This window comes from Labeo rohita, chromosome 14 (assembly GCF_022985175.1).
Source record: "Labeo rohita strain BAU-BD-2019 chromosome 14, IGBB_LRoh.1.0, whole genome shotgun sequence".
In the NCBI taxonomy this organism is placed as follows: Eukaryota; Metazoa; Chordata; class Actinopteri; order Cypriniformes; family Cyprinidae; genus Labeo; species Labeo rohita.
In genome coordinates this window covers 7,750,425-7,776,646 of record NC_066882.1, presented here as the reverse complement: position 1 = coordinate 7,776,646, position 26,222 = coordinate 7,750,425, and the positions used below count along the sequence as shown (strand labels likewise).

The 26,222-nt window shown below is 37.0% G+C and overlaps 3 protein-coding genes across 5 annotated transcripts in view; all 3 read left to right on the top strand.

Moving 5' to 3' along the window:
* Window positions 1-14,028, top strand: part of gpc4 (glypican 4) — a 47,151-nt gene extending 33,123 nt beyond the window's left edge. The window contains exons 3-9 of the mRNA XM_051127731.1: window positions 6,035-6,432; window positions 8,084-8,249; window positions 8,867-8,997; window positions 9,086-9,232; window positions 9,356-9,480; window positions 11,230-11,399; window positions 11,510-14,028. Coding sequence (XP_050983688.1) covers window positions 6,035-6,432; window positions 8,084-8,249; window positions 8,867-8,997; window positions 9,086-9,232; window positions 9,356-9,480; window positions 11,230-11,399; window positions 11,510-11,730 — 1,358 coding nt within the window. The 3' untranslated portion in view covers window positions 11,731-14,028. The remainder of the gene's footprint in view (window positions 1-6,034; window positions 6,433-8,083; window positions 8,250-8,866; window positions 8,998-9,085; window positions 9,233-9,355; window positions 9,481-11,229; window positions 11,400-11,509) is intronic.
* Window positions 14,029-15,743: 1,715 nt separating this feature from the next.
* Window positions 15,744-22,848, top strand: hs6st2 (heparan sulfate 6-O-sulfotransferase 2). Of its 2 annotated transcripts, none has more exons than XM_051128208.1 (2): window positions 15,744-16,599; window positions 20,842-22,848. In XM_051128208.1, the coding sequence occupies exons 1-2, from the start codon at window positions 16,040-16,042 to the stop codon at window positions 21,677-21,679; spliced, it is 1,398 nt and encodes a 465-aa protein (XP_050984165.1). In that variant the 5' UTR covers window positions 15,744-16,039; the 3' UTR covers window positions 21,680-22,848. The 2 variants fall into 2 exon arrangements, with proteins under 2 accessions (XP_050984165.1, XP_050984164.1); XM_051128207.1 differs by having other exon boundaries at window positions 20,839-22,848.
* A 2,749-nt stretch (window positions 22,849-25,597) lies between these two features.
* Window positions 25,598-26,222, top strand: part of mbnl3 (muscleblind-like splicing regulator 3) — a 66,549-nt gene continuing 65,924 nt past the window's right edge. For both annotated transcript variants that reach the window (XM_051127019.1, XM_051127018.1), the window contains exon 1: window positions 25,598-25,926. The gene's annotated coding sequence lies outside the window, so the exon portion shown is untranslated. The remainder of the gene's footprint in view (window positions 25,927-26,222) is intronic.

Sequence of the window (26,222 nt, the reverse complement as noted above, 5' to 3'; positions counted from 1 at the left end):
CACCCTCCCGGATAACCTTTCACACACTTTTCTAAACCGATGCGGGTCGTTTTAATGGAAAAATCAGAAGGGAGGTCCGCGGCCCGCTTGTTGGCAGACTCCCGTGTATCATAAAGTGTCTTTTAATGACGAGATGCCTGAGTAACGCCCCTCCGACTGTAACGCTTACAACATAGGGTCCCGACATCTCAGCGGTTATGTTGGGAAGGATGTCGAGAGGAAGGGCTGTGGGGGATGGTGGATGTTGAGTGATTGGCTTTACTTTTGGCTTTACTGTTAAAAGGGGCAGAGACGTGTGGTGTATGCGATAAAGAAAAGGGAAAATCTATTCAAAAACGAGCTTAAAGAAAATGTGCTGTGTTGTGCCAGATTTTTTTTTCTCTTAAGATGGCATGTGTAGGGTTGTTTTTTTTTTTTTTTTCTTTTTTTTTTTACATTAAAACTTTTTTTTTTCCCAATAAAAAATCCGTAATTTCATCAAGTTTTAGGGGACATGATGACTTTTTTTTTTTTTCTTTACATTTTATTTCTCTTAAAAAAATGGTATATGTGGGTGTGTAGGTTTTTAAATTATTTAATCAAAAATTTTCTCATTTAAAAAATCAGTAATTTCATTCAGTTTTAGGGGACATTGTGACTTTTTTTCTTGACATTTTTATTATGTAGGAGTGTAGGGTTTTTAAAATGTTCCCCCCCCCCAATAAAACGTCAGTAATTTCATTGCGTTTTAAGGGAAAATGATGGGTTTTTTTTCTCTTTTAAAAAATGGTATATGTAGGTGTTTTTGTTTTTTTTTTTTCCCAATAACAAATTGATTTTTGTATATTGATACAAAAACTGGTATATGTAGGTGTGTAGGTTTTTTAAATTTTATTTAAAAATTCAGTAATTTAATTAAGTTTTAGGGGACATAATGACTTTGGGTGTTTTTGTTTTTGTTTTGTTTTTTTTTTTTTTTTTTACTAGGTTTTTGTTTTATTTTTCCAAATTCTTTTCTTTAATAAAAATTGAGTAAGTTCGTCAAGTTTTAGGGGACATGATGACTTTTTTTTTCTTGACATTTTATTTCTCTCACAAAAATGGTATATGTGGGTGTGTAAGTTTTTAAATTATTTAATCAATACTTTTCTCATTTAAAAAATCTGTAATTTCATTCAGTTTTAGGGGACATTGTGGACATTGTGACTTTTTTTCTTGAATTTTTTTTTTCCTCTTAAAAAATTGACATGTAGGTGTGTAGGTTTTTTACATTTTATTTAAAAAGTCAGTAATTTCATTAAGTTTTAGGGGACATAATGATTTTTTTTTTTTTTTTTTTTTTTTTTTTTTTAGGTGTTTTTTTTTGTTTTGTTTGTTGTTTACTTTTTTAGGTGTTTGTTTTATTTTTCAGTTTTTTTCCTCACTAAAAATTCAGTAATGTCATTAAGTTTTAGGGGACGTGATGACTTTTTTTCTCTTAAACATTTTCATATGTATGTGTGTAGGGTGTTTTTTGTTTTTTTTATTACCCAATAAAAAAATCATTAATTTTATTGAGTTTTAGAAGACATGATGACTTTTTTTTTTCTTGACATTTTACAACTAAACTAACCTTGCCTTCTCTTTCCATAGATGGATCAATTTATCTAATAATTTATGAAACATACTGACCTTGACACACAGTCATAAGGGTCTGCAGAGTGTCTCAGTGATATTTCCTGTTTTTTAGTTTTTGTTTTACGTTTTTGCAAATTGGTTACACCACATGACTTTAAAGGGGTAGTTCACCCAAAAATTAAAATTCTGTTATTAATTACTCAACCTCATGACTGTGCATAGACAGCAACACAGCTGTCACATTCAAGGCCCAGAAAGGTAGTAAGGACATCGTTAAAATAGTCCATGTGACATCAGTGGATCAAACTTTAATGTTATGAAGCTACCAGAATACTTAAATAGATACTTAATAGAAAACAAAAATAACTTGAATTAACTGGGACTTGTGAATGCGTGTCGAAGACTGACACAGAAGAGAAAAAAATGGCTTAAAATTTGTTTTCTTTGTGCACAGAAAGTATTCTCATAGCTTCATAAAATTACGGTTGAATCACTGTCACATGGACTATTTTAACGATGTCCTTACTGTCTTTCTGGGCCTTGAACGTGTCTATGCAGGGTCAGACAGCTCTTGGATTTGATCAAAAATATCTAAATTCGTGTTCCAAAGATGAACAAAGATCTTATGGGTTTGGAACGACACAGGGATGCGTAATTATTGACAGGTATTTTCATTTTTGGATCAACTAACCCTTACAAATGTGCTTCAGTGCTTTTTATCTGGTAATCATTGCATGCATGCCATTGACCCATAGGCAGTTTAGCAAACGTTTGAGTTTTTTGCATTTAGCAGGGGTATAATTATTGTCTGTAGCTGTTCCTTGATGCATACGCACAAGAATCTTCCAAGAACTACAGAAATTCATTCCACTCGACTGTGATTTAGCACGCACGTCCTTGAAGTGGTTTTCTGACAAGTGGCTCATAGAAATGCATGTTTTCTTTGGTAATGGCACAGTGACTTGCAAAGCTGGAAAATCTTCTCCTCCTCATCCTCACCTCTTCCTCTCTCCTCTCTCCTCACTCTTTCTTCCTCCCCCCTCCGACTTTAAACTTGTGACAGCTCTGGCATTCCTCGGGCTCTGGAGGAAGGCGGGTGCAGTGGCCCTTAAGGTTTAATCTCTGTCAATGGAGCGTGGAGCTGGGTGCCTTCTATCTCTCTCCCCGTGTGGGGCCAGGGGCCGAGGGCCACTCGTGGGAGGGGAGCTAAATGCGAGGGCTGCGGTGTTTCCGGTATCCGTGGTTACACAGCAGGATGGGGGCATTTAGAAAAGCCCTCGAATGCACTCGCATTCCCCTGTCCGTCTCCCGCTTTTACACGAGCGCACACACCTCTTGTCATTCAGCTGACTGTGTGTTAGCTTGAGGTGGAATTGACAGCAGCAAAGCGCGCTTTGTTTGTTTATAAACCCGAGGTGTCTTGTTTGCGTCGACGAAGCCTATGGGTAGCGAAAGGCTGTTTACGAGAACGCCAGACATGGCCACTTAACACTTCAAAGTCTCACTCATTATGCGCAGGGCATCTGCGCTGCGAGAGGAGAAAGGTGATACAAACGCGAAAAACAAATGGCACGCTGAGCGTGTGTGAGCGCGGGAAGAGAGGTGAAGCATTTCTTTGGAATTCTCATTTTGTTCAGATTAAGAAAGTAGGGTCTGCCGGCCCAAGAGACAGAGAGTTTCATGGGAGAGAGGGGCTGGATTATTTGGGGAGGCTGGGAGGGAAGGGGGCCTGACATTCCACAGGATGAAGTAGGGCATTGTTCCCTGTCTCCAATGAAGAGAGCCTTCTGAAGCCACTGATGAACTGAAAGCAGGAGAGAGTCAGCGAGTGCGAGGGGTTTCAGGGGGGGTACAGGTCCGTTTTCGGGGAGGGGGGTCGGCATTATTCAGTAATCCTATTGAAAAGCCTTCTGAAGGACGGCGCGAAGAGAAAGAAAAGCGAATGGAATGTGACAACAGGAAAATGCCATTGATAGCGGTCAGCCTCAGCCGGCTCGACGGCCGAGACGTTACCTATTGGAACGGCGAGCTGCCCTTCATCCTTTCTGCGCTCTCAGCTCTTTCTCCTTAGACACAAAAGTTATTTTCCGAGCGCAAACCTCACGTCGGGTCAAATGGAATACGCATTAATCTGTTTAGATAATAACCGTGCGCTTTTCTGGCCTCCCTGGCAGTTCTGGTGGGTTTTCCAGTTAGGCCGAGGGCTCTGCGGAGCACTAAATCGCTGTCTCCCGAGGGTCGTTGTAACGACAAAGTCGTGGACGTGCTGCCAGCTGACGTTCCAAAGTTAATAACGATTCATTTTATACGTGTTGAAGTTGACAGTCTGTGTGCTTTTTCTGAAGTGAAGTCTGTCTGCAAGCACGCCTCGTTCCATGTTACGCATGTGCTCACATTCATATCTGTTATGTTTGTGTTCATGGTCAGTAAGTGCACATTCTTTTAAAGATAAGATGTGGAGATTTCATTTCTTGTTTTGTATCTCATTTCTCATGCGAGAATACTTTAAAGATGCGGGCTCGCCAAAAATACCCGTTTGCAAAAGTTTCTTAATGTGCAATTAATGGATGTTAAAACAGTAGTTCTCTCAAAAATTAAAATGATCATCATCTACTCCCTGCTATGTTGCTCCAAATGGAATTTTTAATGAATCTTCATAGCAATCTTGCCTGACAGTTCACTGTGGTCACATCTGTCACGTGTCAAAATGGGCAAAAAGCACTAAAAAAAGTAGTCTGGATTCGGTTTTTAAAAAATCCGTGATTGCATTTTGCCGGTGTAGAGTAATCGGCAAGATACCGGAAGTGGCGCATTCCACATATTAAACCCATTTAAAAATCATCATAAAGCATAACGCTTTTGAGAATTCACAAACACTACGATTCATTACATTAACATACGCAATGCAGGTTTAATATATGTGCTTTAATTATTAATATTTAACCATATGTTAACTAATTATTATTGCTTCATTGCTCTCTCTCTCTCTCTCTCTCTCTCTCTCTAATCTGATTACTTGATTAATCTCTCAGAATAATTATTCGATTACCAAGTTAATCATTAGTGACAGTCCTAATTCCGAGTCTTTTTTTTAAATACATTACCTTGTGATGAACTGACAGATTAGACATCCGTCGTTATTGGTTTCTGAGCATCTCATAACATCATCACAATGTCAAACCCGCATTTGAGAGTTATTTGAGTTATTTGAGAGATACAGTGGAGATAAAGAGTGAAAAATCACTGTCAATCTGTTTCTTGCATAAAGCTATCATATATTTTACATTTACATCATTACATCATTTACAAATAAAAATTGAACAAATAGAAAAAGAATAGAGAAAGCTTTAAGAAAACAAGCCGTTAGAAAACAAATAGAGTGCAAGTGTTAAAGGGTCAGGAGTTTTGTTTTGTGTGTGTGTTTTAATAAGAAGAAAACAAATACATAAAATAGAATTATAATAGAGAGTACTAGAGTTAGATGCTCAAATGTAGGTGGAAGATATGCGTTTTTAGCCATTTCATATGGCTTCAGAAAACTAAGTACACCAAGTTCACTAAGTGCCTACTTGTTGGTGCTTTTTAGTGTTATTTTTTTGTTATTTGTACTTTTTGGCAGTTAAACATTTGTAAAGATAAAATATTTAAATATTTCAGATATATTAACCTTTAATCTGATATTAAAAGTTAATATATTGTAAATGTATTATCAAATAGCTAAACACATAAGTTAAAATTAAAATCACATACTTTACATGTGCTTTAATGGTTGTCAGCAACATGGGTGTACAAAATATTAAAACTGATTAATAATGTTGTTTTTATTTAATTAATATATATATTTATATATGTGTCCCTGGACCACAAAACCATAAGGGTCAATTCTTTGAAATTGAGATTTTTACATCATCTGAAAGCTGAATAATTAAGCTTTCCATTGATGTATGTTAGGATAGGACAGTATTTGGCTGAGATGCATATTTGAAAATCTGGAATCCGAGGGTGCAAAAAAAAAAAAAAAAATCAAAATATTGAGAAAATCACCTTTAAAGTTGTGCAAATGAAGTTCTTAGCAGTGCATATTATTAATCAAAAATTAAATTTTGATATATTTATGGTAGGAAATTTACAAACTATCTTCATGGAACATGATCTTTACTTAATATCCTAATGATTTTGGACATACAAGAAAAATGGATAATTTTGACTTATACAATTTATTGGTGGCTATTGCTACAAACCTGTGGTACTTAAAACTGGTTTTGTTGTCCAGGGTGACACATGCTTTTAAGATTTGAAGTACGCTACAAATGCACACTCAACACATCTTATCAAACATTCGTTCCAGCAGGTGTCACATAAAGAATGCACTTGAAAATCTTAATCAACTTTGACATTTAAAACTAACCAACTCTCATTACTGTACTTTTTATCTCAGAATTCTTCAGAGAGCTGTTAAGCAATGCCGAGAAATCTCTCAACGACATGTTCGTGCGGACCTACGGCTTGATGTATGTGAAGAATGCCGAGCTCTTTGAGCAATTCTTCCGTGACCTACGCCTCTACTACAGCCACGGGAGCAGCGCTGTCAACCTGGACGACATGCTGGCGGACTTCTGGACGGAGCTTCTGGAGCGCATGTTCCGACTGGTCAACGTGCAGTATGAGTTCAATGACTCGTACATGGAGTGCGTCAGCAGGCACATGGAGCAGCTCAAACCCTTCGGTGACGTTCCACGCAAGCTCCGCCTGCAGCTGACCCGGTCCTTCATCGCAGTTCGCACATTCACCCGAGGCCTGGCGCTCATGCCGGAGGTGGTGGGCAAAGTCTCCACGGTGAGAATCTTTCTGTATTTTTTTTTTTTTTTTTTGCCAATATTTTGAATGTGATGCAAAAAAAATGGCAAGAAATGTCAGTTTTCCTTAAGGTCTGCATGCAGAAAAAATGCAGTGTAGTTTGATGCATAAACAAGTGAGTTATGATCAGTTCTTGTAGTGAATTCAAAAACATGACAAGTGTAGTTTGATATATGAAGATATGACTTCGTTTTTTCATATTTTGAGTTAGCGTTTATTTTATAAATATTCCGTTTTCATGTTTTTTACATTTTACTTCCTAAAAATGCCACGATTAATCGCATCCAGAATACTTTGTTTACATCAAATTTTTTTTCATATTTAGTTAGCACTTTTTATAAATATTCCATTTTAAATATTACCTAAATTTATAGTCATTTCATGAGATTTTCTTTTTTTTTTTTAATTCATATTTTTTACATTTTTACTTTCATGTAAAAATCAAACGTTTAATCGCATCAAAAAACTTTTTTTTTGTTTACATTCATTTTTTTTTTTCAGATTGAGTTTATAAATATTCAGTTTCTTTGTTTTTAGTCATTTTCTCTCTTTTTTTTTAACATTTTACTTCCATGTAAAAATCAAACGATTAATCATGATTAATCACATCAAAAATAGTTTTTGTTTACATTACATTTTTTTTAATTATTTTATTTTATTTTTTTTTTTTTTTTGAGTTAGTATTTATTTTATAAATATTCTGTCTTATTTAAATTTTACCAAAATTTTTAGTAATTTTATGAGATTTTCTTTTCAATTCATAATTTTCTACATTTTACTTCCAGATAAAAATCAAACGATGTTTGAGATTCTTTTTTAATTCATATTTTTTACATTTTATCAAACGATTAATCGCATCCAGAATACTTTTTGTTTACATTATTATTATTATTATTTATTTTCATATTTTGAGTTGGTAAAAATCAAGCGATTAATTGCATTCAAAATACTTAGTTTACGTATGTGTGTACTGTGTATATTTATGTAAATCTAAATACACATACAGTATATATTTTTAAAATATTTACATGTATGTTTATATTCATATAATTTATATTATATATGCTTTTTTTCATCTTATAAATCTTATATTATCATCTAATGTATCATCTTATTTTTTTCAGTTTTATTTCGGTTAACAAAAATGTTTTTAATAACTTTTAGTATTAGTTGACGATAACTCAGTTTGACTATAAATCAGTTTGAATCGGTCTGAAAAACTTGAAACAAGAGATCTTTATCAATAGTGCTGACTTTGTTTATTAAGCAAGTCAGAGATCAGAGACAACTGAGATCTAAAGTACAGGTTTTCTATAGGGTTTATCAGTATGTGAAGGTGGACACCTGGATGGGCCAATCAGGGCTTATCTTCCAGCATTAAAAGATCAGAGGCCAAGGCTTCTCGGTGTGTGTAGTGAGTTAGCAGAAGCAATTGAACCTGCAATGACAAATTGAGCAAACACAACTTCAGCAGTGACCTTAAAAAAGGTGACGGAGTCACTGATGCTCTTTGTTCAGAGTTTTATCAGCAACATCAGGCATATGAATTAGGTTACAGACTCATTAACCTTTTCCTCCTGCGTCAGTTTTGCTGACTCTGCTCAATCTTCTCGTTCGTCCTCTCTTTCAGGTAAGCGCCTCTCCGAATTGTGTGCGTGCGGCTATGAAGATGTTATACTGCCCGTACTGTACCGGGCAGGTGGCGCTGAAGCCCTGCAAGAACTACTGTCTCAACGTCATGCGAGGCTGCCTGGCCAATCAGGCCGATCTGGACACAGAGTGGAATAACTTCCTAGGTAAGAGAGTGTTAAATGGCTCAAGTAATTGATTTATTACTGAACCATTACTAAATGTAATGGAGCCAGTTTTCCACACTAAGCAGAGGCGTAATCATACGCACAGATTAGAAATGAACAGGTCACATGAAAATGGTTTCCATTTGCTTTGAGGCCAAAACAATTTATGTGAAGCCTCAGCTTGAAACCAGAATTGGAATTGACTCGGATTAGGAGTGAACACTGGGGAGCGGCTGTGTTTTTATCCTCGCATGTGTTTCATGAAGTGTTTTGGGCCTCTTGTGACTCTGAAGGCCGTGTGGTCTCAGGTCCCGTCACACATTCTCATGCGCTCTCGCAAAGTGTTCCTGGCTCGTGGGACTCTGCGACTGGCTTTGCTCACCCTGCCTGTCAGCTTTTGGGGGGGGATCTTAATTGGGGCGCCTTGTTCAGGCCTCTGACTGTTTAACAAGCTGTTCGCACAACAGGCTTCAGTTCCTCTTGACTGATGACTGCATGCTGCCCTCTAGTGGTGGAAGTGGCTTTTTTGTGCATGGTTAATTGAAAGCATTGATGAAAGGATTGCTTTGAGGGTGTTCTGTTCATTAATGCATTTATTTTGAATTTCATGAATTTAGATTCCATGTTGGGTCTCGCTGAGAGACTGGAAGGACCGTTTAACTTTGAGTCAGTCATGGATCCCATAGACGTGAAGATCTCAGATGCCATCATGAACATGCAGGAGAACAGCATACAGGTTTCACAGAAGGTATGCTTTTAATTTCACTTGTAAATGAGAATTTCATGTCATTTATCGTGGTGCATATGTATTGACATTCTTTTCTGAATGTTTTCAGGTGTTTCAGGGATGTGGGCAGCCCAAACCCAACACGGCTTTCCGCACCCGGCGCTCTTCTAAAGATTCAGGCTTTCCCGGGCGTTTCCGACCCTACAGTCCTGATGCCAGACCCACCACTGCTGCCGGCACCAGCCTGGACCGACTGGTAAGGATAATGGGCTCCCTTATTACCACTTATATCCCTTCCAGACAATTTCTTCTAAAGGATGTTGATTGATTCTGTCAGATTAGAATGGAAAGTTTGTAACACAAACTGTTGGTTTTCTAGCTGACAGATGTCAAGAAGAAACTGAAGCATGCCAAGAAGTTCTGGTCCACCCTGCCAGACACTGTGTGTGTTGGAGAACGGATTGCTGCCGGTGACGAATGCTGGAATGGTACAGCCAAAAGCAGGTGGGTCAATGAGATAACGCTGATTTATTTATTTCTTTTTTAAAGGTACTATGAAGTTATTTAAAAAAACGCTTTAATATACTGTTTATATTTGCTCATTGAATGAGGGGTGTATTCAGGTCAAGTACACATTTTAAACGGAAAGTTCACCCAAAAATGAAAATTCATTACTCACCCTCATGTTGTTCCAAACCCGTAAGACCGTTCAACTTCGGAACACAAATTAAGATATTTTTGATAAAATCTAAGAGCTTTTTTGACCTTGCATAAGCTGCAATGAAACTACCACGTTCAAGGGCCAGAAAGGAGAAGAAATTGTTAAAGTCATTATTTTTGTTTTCTTTGCACACAAAAAGTACGCTCAGCATTATAAAATTACAGTTGAACCACTGATGTCACGTGGACTATTTTAACAATGTTCTCACTACCTTTCTGGGCCTCGAATGTGTCAGTTGCATTGCTGTCTATTCAGGGGCAAAAAGCTCTCAGATTTCATCAAAAATATATTAATTTGTGTTCTAAAGATGGACGAAGGTCTGGAACGACATGAGGGTGAGTAATTAATGACAGAATTTTGATTTTAGGGTGAACTAACCGTTTAATTACCAAATTAAAATTCATATGGTCAAACTTCAGAGTACTAAATCTGTTCTGATATCATAATTCCTTGATTTCAAGAATGAATTTTCAAAAAGGAAACCTTGATTAGTTTTTAGTATTATTATTATTATTATTACTACTACTGCTTTAAGTAATACTTTTAATATTTTTTAGAAAAGCAGTTAAAATAAGCAGTGTAGGAACTTTCGGAAAACTTTTATTCGCTAAATCAAAGTCATGCATAAGCATAAAAACGGAAATTATGTCATGGAGAACCGCATGACTGTAGAGTGTGATCTTTTTATGACATAGCAAGGTCATGTGGTGCAACTCACTTTAAATTTTACTTCATCTCAACTTTATTAGAAAAAAACATTTTGCTTTGAAAAATATTTTTGAAAATAACCAAGATGTGAACACTTAAAGGGACAATTCACCCAAAAATGAAAATTCTGTCATTATTAATCACCCTCATGTTGTTCCAAACCTGTAAGACCTTCGTTCATCTTCAGAACACAAATTAAGATATTTTTGATGAAATCTGAGAGCTTTCTGAAGTTGCACAGACAGTAACGCAACTACCACGTTCAAGGCCCAGAAAGCTAGTAAAGACATCGTTAAAATAGTCCGTGTGACAAACCGTAATTTAATGAAGCTACGAGAAGCTACACGTCATGGTACTCTCATGAATTGTAGGATGTGCATCGAAGAATGAAACGGAAAAGAAGAAATTGTTGAATAAACTAATTTTTGTTACTTTGCACACAAAGTATTCTCTAAGCTTCGTAAAATTAAGGTTGAACTACTAATGTCACATGGACTATTTTAATGATGTCCTTACAATCTTTCTGGGCCTTGAACGTGGTAGTTGCATTGCCTGTACATATGCAGGGTCAGAGGCTCTCGGATTTCATCACAAATATCATATTTTGTGTTCCAAAGAAGAACGAAGGTCTTACGGGTATGGAACAACATGAGGGTGAGTAAGTAATTGGGTGAACTGTCCTTTTAAAATATCAGAATTTGATCTTTTTATGACAAAGCAAGGTCATGTGGTGCAACTTTTTACATTAAAATTCCATTTCATTCCTCGCTCAAGCTGCAACACTGGCCTTCCACTTAACATTTTCTTCCTTTCTTCATGCGCAGGTACGAATCTGTCGTTATAGGCAACGGCTTAGCCAATCAGGTGTCTAATCCAGATGTGGAAGTTGACATCACCAAACCAGACATGGTGATTCGGCGGCAGATAGCAGTGCTGAAGGAAATGACCAGCCGGCTTAAGGCTGCTTACACTGGCACCGACATCACAATCAGTGGTACGAGGCATCATTTCATTTGAGTTAACGCGGTTGCGGTTCAATTCAGGTATGAGATACATGCATACAAGCCTGTTTTTAACATTTATCTCTCTTTCCTGGCTCTTCAGAGGACACCGGCAGTGGAGAGGAAAGCGGAAGCGGCTGCGACTCACCCACTTGCGACAGCGACGGGGACATCTACTTTTCCACCCCAGCGCCCGCTAAACCTCGCATTATCAATGTTCAACCTAACAAACAGCCCTCCAGCGGTACACGGTTGGCATCCTTCAGCCTAACACTGGCTGTGACGGCGCTTCTGCTCGCCCTGATCACCCCACACACAAGATAAGACCGGCTGAGAAAGGAAGAGGATGTGTGTTTGTGCGAATTTAAACACGAGAGCAGAAAACTGCCATAGGACATTAAAGACACTGCTTTCAGGATCTCCGTCTGCCTGCCATCCGGGGAAGACACTCAAGTTATTAATATTCAAATAACTTCCCTTCAGTGTATTTTTCATGTGTTTATACGAACGGACTTCATTTGTGTACAGCTATACGTTTCCATTTCACATCAGCTGGGTTTTATTCCTCTGTGTCTATAGTGTCCAGAATCATTGATGATGACTCGTGATTTTACATAAGTGTTAGTTTAAAAGTAGGTCAGATTGAGTGTGTGTCTGGGTGGATGGTGTGTACGATTGGCTGTATATATCATCCGAGCGCTTTTTATAAAAGGTAATCAATTAATCAACCCATATATCCCATATGATTTAAGCAAATCTGTAATTCTGTATTTTAATGCATTGAGCATGTATGTTGGTGTGCATGGAGGCTTTGGTTGGCTGCAGATCATATATACGTGATAAAAACTTCATGATGCCTTAAGTAGACCCTTAAGGGGCACAGCTGACAAAAAAAAATGTATACAATGCTGCCTTATGAGTGAAATCAACACTAGAAGATCCCAGACACAAAGCTTTTTGTTTTCACAGCCCCCGTATTGTCATCCCAGTATAATATATAACTTGAGAATATAGTCTTCAGTAATAACTTAAAAGTGTGTGATGAAGAAGGAGCTTTGGTTAAGTCTGAAAGTTGATACATTGAACAGGCCTTGATGGTTCCCTCAAAGCTGATCATGCATTCTGCATGATGTGTGGCCTGAGTAAAGTTGTTGTTTTACTGGATATTTTGAGGAGAACCAGCTATGAAGATGGCTTAAGACTGAGCTGTCTGGAGGAATTTTACACAGGGTTTTATGTGGAGGTGTTTATTTTGCTAGAAGTGTATTGTAAGGTATAAAACTGTATGATAGGTACTGCAACAGATTTCACTACATGGTGACAGACGGTGCTGATTTGAGAGGTTGGGTGGCCTCTTTCATGTTTGTAACATAGCATGTCCAGTCTTTTCCCTATTCCAGATTGTTTTCCATAGAAGTCGGTACACATTTTTAAAACCATTCCTCATGTAGAGCAATAGATAGAGTGTGTGGTACGTTCCAACACCAGTTTCAAATAGCAATGTGTGCGATTTCCCATTCAGATGTCTGATGAGTGCTTGTTGGTTGTTTAAACGAAATCTCTCGAACTTCAAGGGCTTTCCACCCACCTCTCAGAAAAACTAGCTCCCTTCGCTCTTGTACAGTAAGTTATTTAACCACATGTCTCTTTGAAAGGCATTCGCAAGCATCGCTTTCCTAGGTATCTTAATTTCAGTATTCAAAATATTTATGTCTGTAGATGAACGCGCTCTAATGAATTCACAAATTAACTGATGGTTTTATATCGGCTTCAGATTTCATGTTACATACTATTTAGATTTTGTAAACCGAGCTAGCGTTCGTTCTGTCGTTATAGTTTTATGTAAGGGGATTGTGAAAATCGTACAAGCTGATGCAAGGACAGGGCTGGCCATCGGTCCTTGATCGTTCCTGATGTCACATGCACTTTTAATTGGCATTCAGATACCTCACAGCGAGTTTTAAATGATGCTTTTAATTCTGTCTGCAACATGCATACTTTTTACGTTCATTTGTATTCATTCGTTTGGAGGTTCATTCAGTATCTATGGATGAATGGCCAGTCCTCAGACATGAAAAGAGTCTTGTCAGGGTTTCAGGAGCGTGAAATGAGTAACGCTCCGCTTCGCACCTCAGATTGGTTCAGGTGTATTTTTTTTCTAGACTGATGTGTTGACATGAATAGGAAGCAGTATGTGTTTTCTATACTTTTGACCCAAAGCTTCCCAGTCACATGTTAAGGTGGCTCTGATGTAACGACCAGGAAAGGAAGTGTCTTGTGTCAGTGTGAAGATGACATGGACTCTTGAATGAACCTCTGCAATGTCATCTTTAGATTGTATGCTGACCTTCAGGTGGACAGAGCGCGGGGCCCGCAGCCCTGTACGTCAGTGGAGTCATCTGCGATGAGGAGTGAGAGAGACTGAAGAAAGAAAAGAAAAAAATTGTAAATAATGAGCAGTCGTTTTAGTGGTCTCTGAGAGATGTTCATCAGATTTTACCCATTCAGAGTATGTGCTTAATATGGGCGAAAACAAAGAGATAGATGCTAAAAAAATTGTAAGAGAAAAGTTATATTAAACATTTCTTAGTCTTGTTGAAATAAAGACTGCAGATATTTAAATTTGATGTCTCGTGTCATTTCTGCGCTGTTCCGCTTTTGCTGAAATGCTTTGAAAAGACACCAATTAGTAAAACAAAGGAGGACTTGAAACAATCATGAACTTTGATTAATCACAGCCATTAATTAAGATGCAGTGTTAAATCTTTAGTCTCCATGTGCATTATTAAATCAACAAACTGTTAAGATGAGATGAAGACTGCCAGACTGTTAATGTCACATGATGAATACGCATCTCAGAAATAACAAGCCCCTGTCGTTTTCTTCAATAGTACAGAAATTAAATGTGATAGAGACTATTGTGGAAAACGCTATACCTTCAGAGACTCAATTATTACACAACATACAAAATGGTATGCTATATTCTAAGTGAAATGTTAGCTTAGATTCATGATGTTGAAATATTCAAACCATATCCAGTATGGGTCATTAATAACCTTAAATTTAAGATTCTATCTATCTATCTATCTATCTATTCCACAGGGCTGGTGAATGCTTGAATCTGATTGGCTGACGAACGTTCTAAGGTGTGCAATTATTTTCAGGGAAACGCACAGCAAAATAATACACGGTTCACAATCATCATGTGTGATTGATGGGTGTGTATTATTTTTTTATAATTCAACGGCCCGTCGTAAATTATTTCTTATAGATATATATACTTCAAAAGTTTTTGAACAGTAAGATTCCTAATGTTCCTGCTTTCTATTTGAATATATTTTAAAATGTAATTTATTCCTGTGATTTCAAAGCTAAATTTTCAGCATAATTACTCCAGTCTCACATGATCCGTTAGAAATCATTATAATATAATATTATTATTAATATTATTATTATTAATAAGTATTAAACAAGTTTTAAAGTATTATAAAAGTATTTTTTCAGGATTCTTTGATGAATAGAAAGAGATCCAAAGATCAGCATTTATCTAAAGTAAAAAGCTTTTGTAACATTATACACCATACCATTCAAAAGCACTTTATAAATTTAGCCAGGATGCTTTAAATTTAGTGTTAAATTGAGTGTTTCTGTTTCAGATAAATGCTGTTCTTCTAAATTGTTTATTCATCAAAGAATTCTACTCAGCTGTTTTCAACATAATAATAATAATAAATGTTTTTTGAGCAGCAAATCAGAATATTAGAATGCTTTCTGAATGATCATGTGACTGGAAAAATGATGCTAAAATTTAGCTTTAAAATCACAGGAATAAATTACATTTTAAAATATATTCAAATAGACAACAGTTATTTTAAATAGTACAAATATTTCAAATTTTTTTACTCTTTTTGCTGTACTTTAGATCAAATAAATGCAAGCTTGGTGAGCAGAAGAGACTTCTTAAAAATCATTACAAATTTTACTGTTCAAAAACTTGCGGAAACAACTTGCGGTTATAAATCAAACCAAAATTTTAAAGTCTTAAAAATGCAGAATTTTTGTGTGAGGGGTAGGTTTAGGGCAAAGTCCCTTTCAGGGATAGAAAATACGCTTTATACAGTATAAAAACACGAAAGCTCAACGCGCCTGTGTGTGTTAACAAATATTGTTTTGTTTACCAGAATTAACATTTTAAGCCAATTGCTGTACATGTCTAGACAGTTACTTGTCTTGCATATTAGAAACAGAATTTGTAGCATATCTAAGGTGTGATTTCCAAAATAGTAGCCCTAATGGGGGCTTTTATTATGAAATGAGAACGGGGGCGGCGTGGACTACTGGGAAAACGAGGAACTGGGAAGAGCGAGTACGAAATTGTGGCAGAGGTAAACAGCAGAAGTTATCGGAAGATCTCAAAGCAATACGATGCTAGTACGAACAGGAAAGCCTCGCAGAGACATGTAGACATCAACTACGGTCGACACGAGGAGGCAAACATCCAGAGAAAGCGCTGGGCGTGTTCATGTTTTGATGAAGCTCGAGTCACAGGTTTTGTTCAACATTCCTCCTGGCCGACGCGACGCGGTGGGGGAACCGCACAACTGAGTAATGCTTTCACTTTTCCAGCGAGAAGATGGATGAAAAATCCTACTACAGCCGGCTTCTCATCGCACTCCTGATGGTCTTGTGTTTCGGCGTTATTGTATTACAGTACGTCTGCCCTACGTCCGACTGCCAGTTGCTCCACCTGGCATCATTGTCCTCCAGACTCGGAAGTCGAGCGCCCGGGGATCGCATGAACGGAGCCGGTGCGGGAGATCCGTACAGCTCAGAGGACGGTGCTTTGGTTCGTTTCGTGCCTCGTTTTAATTTCACTACCAAAGACCTTAATCGCGCTGTGGATTTCAACATCAAGGGGAACGATGTGATAGTGTTCCTCCACATTCAGAAAACAGGGGGGACCACGTTCGGCCGTCACCTCGTCCGCAACATCCAGCTGGAGAGGCCGTGCGAGTGCCATGCGGGCCAGAAGAAGTGTACCTGCTACCGACCGGGCAAACGGGACACCTGGCTGTTCTCCCGCTTCTCCACCGGCTGGAGCTGCGGGCTGCACGCGGACTGGACGGAGCTCACCAACTGCGTGCCTTCCTTCATGAGCAACCGAGAGTCTCAGGAAAGGCGCAGGACTCCCAGGTGAGGGTTTAACTGGTATTTATCAGTATATCAAATTAATTTTAGTGTCTGAAGCGCGTCTTGATAAACAAACTTATTTCTTTTGTCATGGTGTTATTGTGTGTTGCGCTTCGCCACTCCTTCTCCTCATATTGTTCGCGTTCAGTTCAGTGCTGAAGCCTCTTAGCAAGTCAATTATGCGGAGACAAAAGCCTCCAACAGGTCAGGCTCAAACCCTGGAGAGTCTGCTTTCATTCAGCGCATTCCTGCAACAGGGGACCCATCATCATAATCACTCACCCTTTCAGACACCCTGGAGGGCAGACAGCCTGCTGGCACCAGAACATCTGCCGTTCTCCCAGGCTTGTCCTTTAAATAAACTCCCCATAGCATGGGATAAACAATGTTAGATAATGTTTGCATTGGGAGGGATTGGATTTGATGAATAGGTGTTGAGTGGTTTGAGCATAGTAGGTTGGTTGGGTTTTAAAAGGTACACTACTGTTCAAAATTTGAGGGTTTTTGAAGGAAATTAGTCACTGCCTTGGACCACAAAACCAGTCTTAAGTAGCACGGGTATATTTGTAGCAATAGCCAACAATACATTGTATGGGTCAAATGGTGGATTTTTCCTTTATGCCAAAAATCATTAGGATATTAAGTAAAGATCATGTTCCATGAAGATATTTTTGTAAATGTCCTACTGTAAACATATCAGAACTTAATTTTTGATTGGTAATATGCATTGCTATAAACTTCTTTTGGACAATTTTCAAATGTGATTTTCTCAATATTTAGATTTTTTCAAATAGTTGTATCTCAGCCAAATATTGTTGCATTGTCATTAATGGAAAGCTTATTTATTCAGCTTTCAGTTGGTGTATAAACCTCAATTTCAAAGAATTGACCCTTTGACTGGTTTTATGGTCCAGGGTCACATTTACGCTTTAGCAAAGATGCATTAAATTGCTTAAAAGTAACAGTAAAGATTTCTGTTTCTGTTTCTGTTCTGAAAAATAAATTCTGAAAAAATGCATCACGCTTTCCACACAACTTAAGCAACGCAACTGTTTTCAACATTGATAATAAGACAATTTTCTTGAGCAACAAATCAGGATATTAGAATGATTTCTGAAGGATCATGTGACACTGAAGACTGGGGTAATTGCTACTGAAATTTTGAAAATGTATTGCAATAGAAAAACGTTTGAAAAGGTACACTACTGTTTAAAATTTTAGGGTTTTTATATATATGTGACCCTGGACCACAAAACCAGTCTTAAGTCGCTGGGGTTTATTTGTAGCAATAGCCAAAAATACATTGTATGGGTCAAAATTATTGATTTTTATTTTATGCCAAAAATCATTAGGAAATTAAGTAAGGATCATGTTCCATGAAGATATTTTGTAAATTTCCCACTGTAAATATATCAAAACTTAATTTTTGATTAGTAATATGCATTGCTAAGAAGTTCATTTGGACAACTTTAAAGGCGATTTTCTCAATATTTGATATTTTTGCACCCTCAGATTCCATATACTGAAACAGTTGTATCTCGGCCAAATATTGTGCTATCCTAACAAACCATACATCAATGGAAAGCTTATATATTCAGCTTTCAGGTGATATATAAATCACAATTTCGAAGAATTGACCCTTATGACTGATTTTGTGGTCCCGGGTCACATATTTATTTATTTATATATATATATATATATATATATATATATATATACAGCAAAGATGCCTTAAATTGGTCAAAAGTGACCATTTTATTTTTATTTCAAATAAATGTTCTTTTGAACTTTCTATTCATCAAAGAATCCTGAAAAAAATGTATCACTTTCCACAAAACTGTTAAGCAATGCAGTTGTTTTCAGTTAATAATAAGAAAAAATGTTTCTTAAGCAGCAAAACAGCATATTAGAATGATTTTTGAAGGGTCATGTGACACTAAAGTCTGGGTGAATAGCTGCTGAAAATTTGAAAACAGTTTTAAATTGCAATAATAATTCATAATATTAATGTTTTTACCCCATGTTTTGTTCGAATAAATGCAGCCTGGTGAGCACAAAAGAGTTCTTTAAAAACCATTTAGGAACTAAGCCCAAACTTTTGAATGCTGATGTCTATCCTTTTTGAATTCTCGCTTCACTGAAGCATTAACCATTAATCATCTTTAGTTTACATTAAACCCTACTTGATGGTTTTCTTTTTAAATGGTGAGGCGTGGAATGAGGTGCGGATTCTGATTTGGCACATTCCCCAGATCATGTTAGTACAGTCTGTAAGCTGTGTGCGCTGTAAGCTTATGTTTTTGTGCAGTTGTAAGGAAAATTATGTCTTGGGAAAGGAAAAACCAACATTGTAGAAAGATTTAATGATTTAAAATTAATAAGTGGCAGTACCCAGGTAAAAAGGGCGCTTTCATAATGTATTTAAAGTGCTCTATTTTCACACACTGATTTTGTACTTAATATACTAGAAATGGTTCTTTAATACTTTTTAAGATAAACTTAAGATCATCCAAGTGTACTCAACCATGCTGTTTCAGAACACCATGAATATGAACTAAATGTGCTTTTAACATACTATCTCTGTATTTAAAAATGTATTTAGTTATCACTTGTAGTACACTTGAACCCATCTTTCATACACTAGTGTACTAGAAGTGGTAAGTAAATACATTTTACACATACATGGTGTTCCAAAATAGCATGGTTGAGTACACTTGGTCTAAAGTTTATCTTAAGAAGTACAAAATAAAGCAATAAACCCCAAGAAGCAATGGTTTACAGTGAATTTATAACAGTTAAGGGGCACCGCACAATGCAAAGTCTGTTTTCGCTACACAATTGAAAGCAAAGCATGCACTTTGTTCAGGTGATCAGCTCGTGATCTGTTGTTTTCCGCACCTCAGAAAAGCGTAAAATTGCAGCATGAATTGCTGACAGCTATCAAAATATCTCTTTCAAGTGTAGAAATTAGGATAGAAGTTTTGTAATTTCCCTACTATAGTGTAAAGCAAAAAAATATACCTATGAAATATTCATTTTCATTTATTTTGCAGTGCAATTGTTTTACAGTATTTGGCTATTACTGTCATTGTTTTTATTATTATTATTATTATTATTATTATATTCTTCTTTGTTGGTCTACATAAAACACCAGTGTGAATGTAATTTAGACTGAGACATTATATCACAATTAAAAAGAGGGTTAATTCCCCTTCAATTCTTTTACTTTTCTTTCTGACTTAAGTTTTCTTAGTTAGGAACATGGGTTGGAGCTCCTAATGCTGAACTCTCAAAGTGGATTAGATAGAATAATTTACCTAAATTTTTTTATCCTAATTCTTCATTTGTCTTTTTTTTAATAGCACAATAAATATTGTAACTATTGTAACATATTGCAATACTATTGTATCGTGAGATTTTGATGTTGTTACATCCCTATGAAATATTATTGCGATTTAAAACAACTTTTTAAAACAATTTACATTTTCAGCAGCCATTAACCCAGTCTTTAGTGTCACTTCTTCCTTCAGAAATCATTCTAATATGCTGCTTTGCTGCTCAAGAAAAAAATAATTGTTTAAAAATCTATGCTTAATCTCATTAAATTACAAATAAAATGCTAAAAAACTAAAACCAGCTGTTTTAAATTGTACAAGCTCACTTAATAATGCAAAGAGATTATAGATATTAGTTTTGAGATCTGCGTAACAGTGTTTTAAAATTAGTGTTATTGTGAGAAATGAGCATGCATAGTTAAATATGCAGACTAATGCATACAAGAAATAAACCATGGAAGGCCTGCTTTTCAAATTGACACAATTAGATCAAATCATAATCCCGTGGGCTATTGTTGGCTTGTAAGTAAAGGAAAAGTTAAGTCTCCAGAGACTTTCTCTCCGCTGTTGTTGAATGCATTTGTCCAGACGGTCTTAATTGATATTCATATGGAAAGTGTTCTGGATGTGAGCTGAAAGATGATTCTTCTCATTCGCTCATTATGCTGAAATGCCCATAATTACAGTCAACCAGCAATAATTCATTCCGTTTTCCATCAAGATCGCTCCCCTGACACGCTCCAACCGAAACTACGCCATGAATAATTCTGTCGATGTGAACATGCACAAAAAATGACAGATTTTCCCAACTTAATGATTCATACGCAATATTACATTTCATTTTGTTTCAAGTGACTGCTTTAGTTTGGGCTTGTTCTTAAACTCTTCTCTTTCCTGTCTCATGTAGTAGGAACTACTACTACATCACAATCTTGAGGGATCCGGTGTGGCGGTACCTGAGCGAATGGAGACACGTTCAACGCGGTGCCACTTGGAAGGCCTCTAAACACATGTGCGACGGCCGTTTACCCACCCTGACCGAGCTCCCCAGCTGTTACAATGGTGACGACTGGTCGGGATGTTCGTTGGAGGAATTCATGGCTTGTCCGTACAACCTGGCCAACAACAGACAAACCCGTATGCTGGCCGACCTCAGCCTGGTAGGCTGCTATAACCTCTCCATCATGAGTGAAAACCAACGCTGGGCTGTGCTGTTGGAAAGTGCCAAGCGCAACTTGCGAAACATGGCCTTTTTTGGTCTAACCGAATATCAGCGTAAGACGCAGTACCTCTTCGAGCACACGTTCCGACTGTCCTTCATCGCGCCATTCACGCAGCTCAACGGTACGCGTGCTGCGAGCGTAGAGGTGGAACCGGAGACCCAGCGAAGGATTCGAGAGCTTAACCAGTGGGATGTGGAGCTGTACGAGTACGCGCGGGACCTTTTCCTCCAGCGCTTTCAATACGCCAGGCAGCAGGAGCGCAGGGAGGCCCGGCAGCGACGGTTGCAGGAGAGACGCAAGTTACGTGCCAAGGTGAAGCCTTGGTGGGGGGTGACTGCTGTTTTTAAACCCACCAAGGAGCCACCAATGACAGAACAATCTCTTGTTTTTTCGGAGGAAAAACAAGCAGATGTTAGACAAACGCTGGGGAGTGAGACAGACGGACAGATAGAGGACAACTGGTTAGAGGAGGATGAAAGTGAAACCATATTGGACTATTTAGAAAACGTGGAGCAGTGGCGGTAGCCACCAGCTATTTGGGAAGAGGGTTGAACTCAAAACTCTACTAGAAAATGGTAATTCCATTTGATTACTTTAGGGTACGTATAATCCTTTAAAGGATTAGTTCTATTGCAGAACAAAAATGTACAGATAATGTAATCACCCCCTTGTCATCCAAGATGTTTATGTCTTTCTTTCTTCAGTCGTAAAGAAATTGTTTTTGGAGGAAAACGTTTTAGGATTTCTCTCCATGTAATGGACTTCTATGGTGCCTCCAAATTTGAACTTCCGAAATGCAGTTTAAATGCAGCTTCAAAAGGCTCTAAATGATCCCAGCCAAGGAAAAAGGGTCTTATCTAGCAAAACAATCGGTTATTTATATATATAAAAAGGTTATGTACTTTTTAACCTCAAATGCTTGTCTCGTCTAACTCTGTGTGAACTGTTTATTTCCGCTTATGAGTTAGACTTAACGTACGTCTAAAAACTACCATCTCATATTCCCCTCCAACTTCAAAATCGTCCTACATCGCTGCAGAAGTACTGTGAATATGCAAAGATGATCAAACACCCTTTACAAAAAAAAAAAAAGGTAAAAACAATGTAGGACGATTTTGAAGTTGGAGGAGAAAATGAGATGGGAGTTTTTAGACGTACCTTAACTGTCATGACCGGAAAAAAACAGAGTTCACACAGAGCTAGATGAGACAAGCGTTTGAGGTTAAAAAGTGTATGTGACCCTGGACCACAAAACCAGTCTTAAATCGCTGGGGTATATTTGTAGCAATAGCCAAAAATACATTGTATGGGTCAAAATATAATAGATTTTTCTTTTATGCCAAAAATCATTAGGATATTAAGTAAAGATCATGTTCCGTGAAGATATTTTGTAAAATGTTTACTGTAAATATATCAAAACTTAATTTCTGATGAGTAATATGCATTGTTAAGAGCAACTTTAAAGGTGATTTTCTCAATATTTATATTTTTTTTTGTACCCTCAGATTCCAGATTTCCAAATAATTGTATCTTGGCCAAATATTGTCCTATCCTAACAAACCATACATCGATGGAAAGTTTATTTATTCAGCTTTCAGATGATGTATAAATGTCAATTTCAGAAAATTGACCATTATGATTAGTTTTGTGGTCCATGGTCACATATAAAAAAAAAAAATAACATAAATGTTTTCCTCAAAAAACACAATGTCTTTACGACTGAAGAAAGAAAGACATGAATATTTTTGACAAGGGGGTGAGCACATTATCTGTAAATTTTTGTTCTGGAATTGAACTACTTCTTTAAGCCCAAATCACTGCTAAATATTAGCATATACGGGTTGTTAATTGCGGGTTGCTTTTTCTGTGACAAATGCATTTTGTGAAACGCACATTAAAATTCTCATATATATTGATTCTTAGAACCATTTTTCTGTTAGATATCATATTTGAATTATCGTCTTGCAGCCTGATGTGTCTTGTGAAATGAAAATATGCTAAAATCCACCGTCCCATCACCACTCTGCCCTTGAGAGAGGGCATTGTAACTCTAGGTTGCACCAGGGAGATCCTCCCTGCAATTAATGTACTGAAAATCACAAAGCATCTGCTTCTCGTGAAAGCCAAAGATTGGAATGTTCTGGAAGAATCTGGTGGAAGCATGTTTTATTTACATTCCTGTAATGTAAGATTTCAAATATTGCCTATTTTTTTCAAGTGTCCTCAATTGTCACAATCCCATGCACATCACAAGTCAGCCTTATGTTGAAGTCTAACATTGTTTTTCTTAGATGTAAAAATGTTTGTTTTTCATAGCTTTTATTTATATGTTTGATCATAGAATCACGGGTTATGGGTTGGCTCATATTTTGTTACTTGAAAATAAAAAGCCATTGTGAATCACCTCATCTGCTGAATTTATACCACACCACAGGTTGTACTGAGGAGCACTGATTGCTCTGTTGGAAAATAATACATTTTGTGAGTACTAATAAATGCATTTTTTATAATAACCCATGTTGTTTGTGGCTTGTTGAATTATCTCCGAAAGGGCGAGTCTTCATTTTTGCTTTATTTTCTCTCTACAGCAGATGGAGCCAAAGTAACACCCTCCTTAGAAATAAAAGCTTACATGTGTAAACGCCCTTGATCTATAGAACAAAATGCAAACTTTGTTATATGACTCAGTGGGTTGGGTAATTTTGTTTGGCCAGTTAATCCATTTAATTCCATTGGTAACATTTGTGACACATGTATTTTTGGGTTTGTAAGTTTTGAAAGTTGTTTGCTGTCAAATTTGGGAGAAGTGGGAAAACCTAGAGATCCGTTGTTGCATTAAATGAACTATTAAAACAAAACAAAAAACAAAACAAAACACTTAGCATTAGCATTCGTTTTCCCTCAAAATTTTATGCATTGGTCTTATAGAACAAGGACTGCTAGTTAATTGTGAATTAAACATTTTTAGATTTTTAATTTTTTTGGCCAGCCTGAGGAGTAGTATGTATGCACTGAAATATTAAATATATTAAAGCTAGTGTTTTTTTTTTTTTTTTTTTGGTTAATTTTTTAGAAGTACCAGTGATTTTTATGTTGTGCAGATTTTTTTAGACCATGTACACTACCAGTCAAAAGTTTTTGAACAGTAAAATTTTTTTAAAGGAGTTTTTTTTTTAAAGGAATCTCTTCTGCTCACCAAGCCTGCATAATTTTATCCAAAATACAGCAAAAACAGTAATATTGTTAAATGTTTTTACTATTTAAAATAACAGCTTTCTCTCTGAATATATTTTAAAATGTAAATTTCTGTGATCAAAGCTACATTTTTAGCATCATTACTGCAGTCGCATGATCCTTCAGAAATCATTCTAATATGCTGATTTGCTGTTCAAGAAACATTTTTATTATTATTATCAATATTTAAAACAGTTGAGTACATTTTCTCAGGATTCTTTGATGAATAGAAAGATCCAAAGATCAGCATTTATCTGAAATAAAAAGCTTTTGTAACATTTTACACTATACCATTCAAAAGCCTGGAGTCAGTATAATTTTTGGCAGGGAAAGAAATGAATACTTTTATTTAGCAAGGATGCTTTGAATTAATCAAAAGTGATGTGAAAAGACATATAATGTTACAAAATATTTCTATTTCAGATAAATGCTGTTCTTCTGAACTTTCTGTTCATCAAAAACCCCCTGAAAAAATTAAACTCAGCTGTTTTCATAATAATAATAATAATTCATGTTTTTGAGCAGCAAATCAGAATATTAGAATGATTTCTAAAGTGAGTGGAGTAATGACGCTAAATAAATTACATTTAAATATATTCAAATAGAAGGCAGTTATTTTAAACAGTTAAAATATTTAAAAATTGTACCGTTGTTGCTGTACTTCGGATAAAACAAATGCAGGCTTGGTGAGCAAAAGAGATTTCTCTCGTTTACAAAACAATAAAACTCTTTTGACTGGTAGTGTATGTCTTTATCTTGCGATTTATTAAATAACATTTATTATTAATAATAATCAGACAATCGTAGGACACGTCAGGTCATGTGATGCCATCATGGCGGCGTCCACGAGAGGGCGACCCGCTCCATGTAGAATAAAACGGTCTTTTCTAGAAGAATAATAAGTCTTATGTGAGTATACATATTTTAATAATTTTTAGATTTATTTCTTAATGTGTAAAGTGTTCTCAATTGAAAATGCTGAGTGCACCTTTAAAACTATAAGCTATAATAGAGTGAGGACGGATCTTCTAAGTGTTTACATAGGTGCAGTACAGTACGCCATTTATTGAATGCATTCACAAATCCACCCTTTCGAAAGCCTTCACGTCAAATATTTCTCATCATAGGTGTCCACATCCATGAGGCGCAGTTTGCGCTGAGGTCGAGTGGGAATCCCCCTAAAATGGAGGCAATACATGGGAATGCACGTAGTGCCGTGCACACTTTCGCTCTACTCCTCCCTTCTGCCCTCCCTCGTCTCGTCTTCTGCCTAGCAGCAGCTAGCAAGTTCGCTTCACGCTTCCCCATCGCTCGCTTCGTCGTTCAACTCGAAACACCCCGCAGCCGCTGGTCATTGTCCGAAGCTTTAAGCAGCAAACTGCGCGATCGAAAGCTCTCGGTTCAACGCGGGAACTTTTGCAACCAAAGCGCGCGCCTCACATCAGCCAGTGATCGTGACGTAGTTATTGACAAATCTTTATTTCGCTTTGCGCTGCATTTGATGTCACCCGAGCTCTAGTTGCGCGCTGTCTGCACAGGTGAGTCATCTGCTTTCGTAAAAAACAATATTTCATTTGCTTCAGCCATTCTTGCCTCACACATGTTATTGCAAATGTGATTGGTGTAATGCATTGCTCGCTGTCACGACTGACGCTCTCTGGTTTATGAGTCTCCATCTCTAACCTTGCTTTTGCGCACATGGCCTTTTCGCACCGTGACGCATAAGTCTAGAATGTGAATTTCTCCTTGTACGGAGTAGCCAGGTCTCTCATTTGACCTTAACGCACACGCTGTCACATTCAATAAAACGCCTGGGTGTCACAAATTGATCATA

What these genes read in the sequence shown, in the direction of transcription:
- hs6st2 (XM_051128207.1), top strand. Translation starts at nt 16,040, where the DNA reads ATGGATGAAAAATCCTACTACAGCCGGCTTCTCATCGCACTCCTGATG. An exon ending in GAAAGGCGCAGGACTCCCAG is followed by an intron (nt 16,600 to 20,838) that starts GTGAGGGTTTAA and finishes TGTCTCATGTAG; the next exon opens with TAGGAACTACTACTACATCA.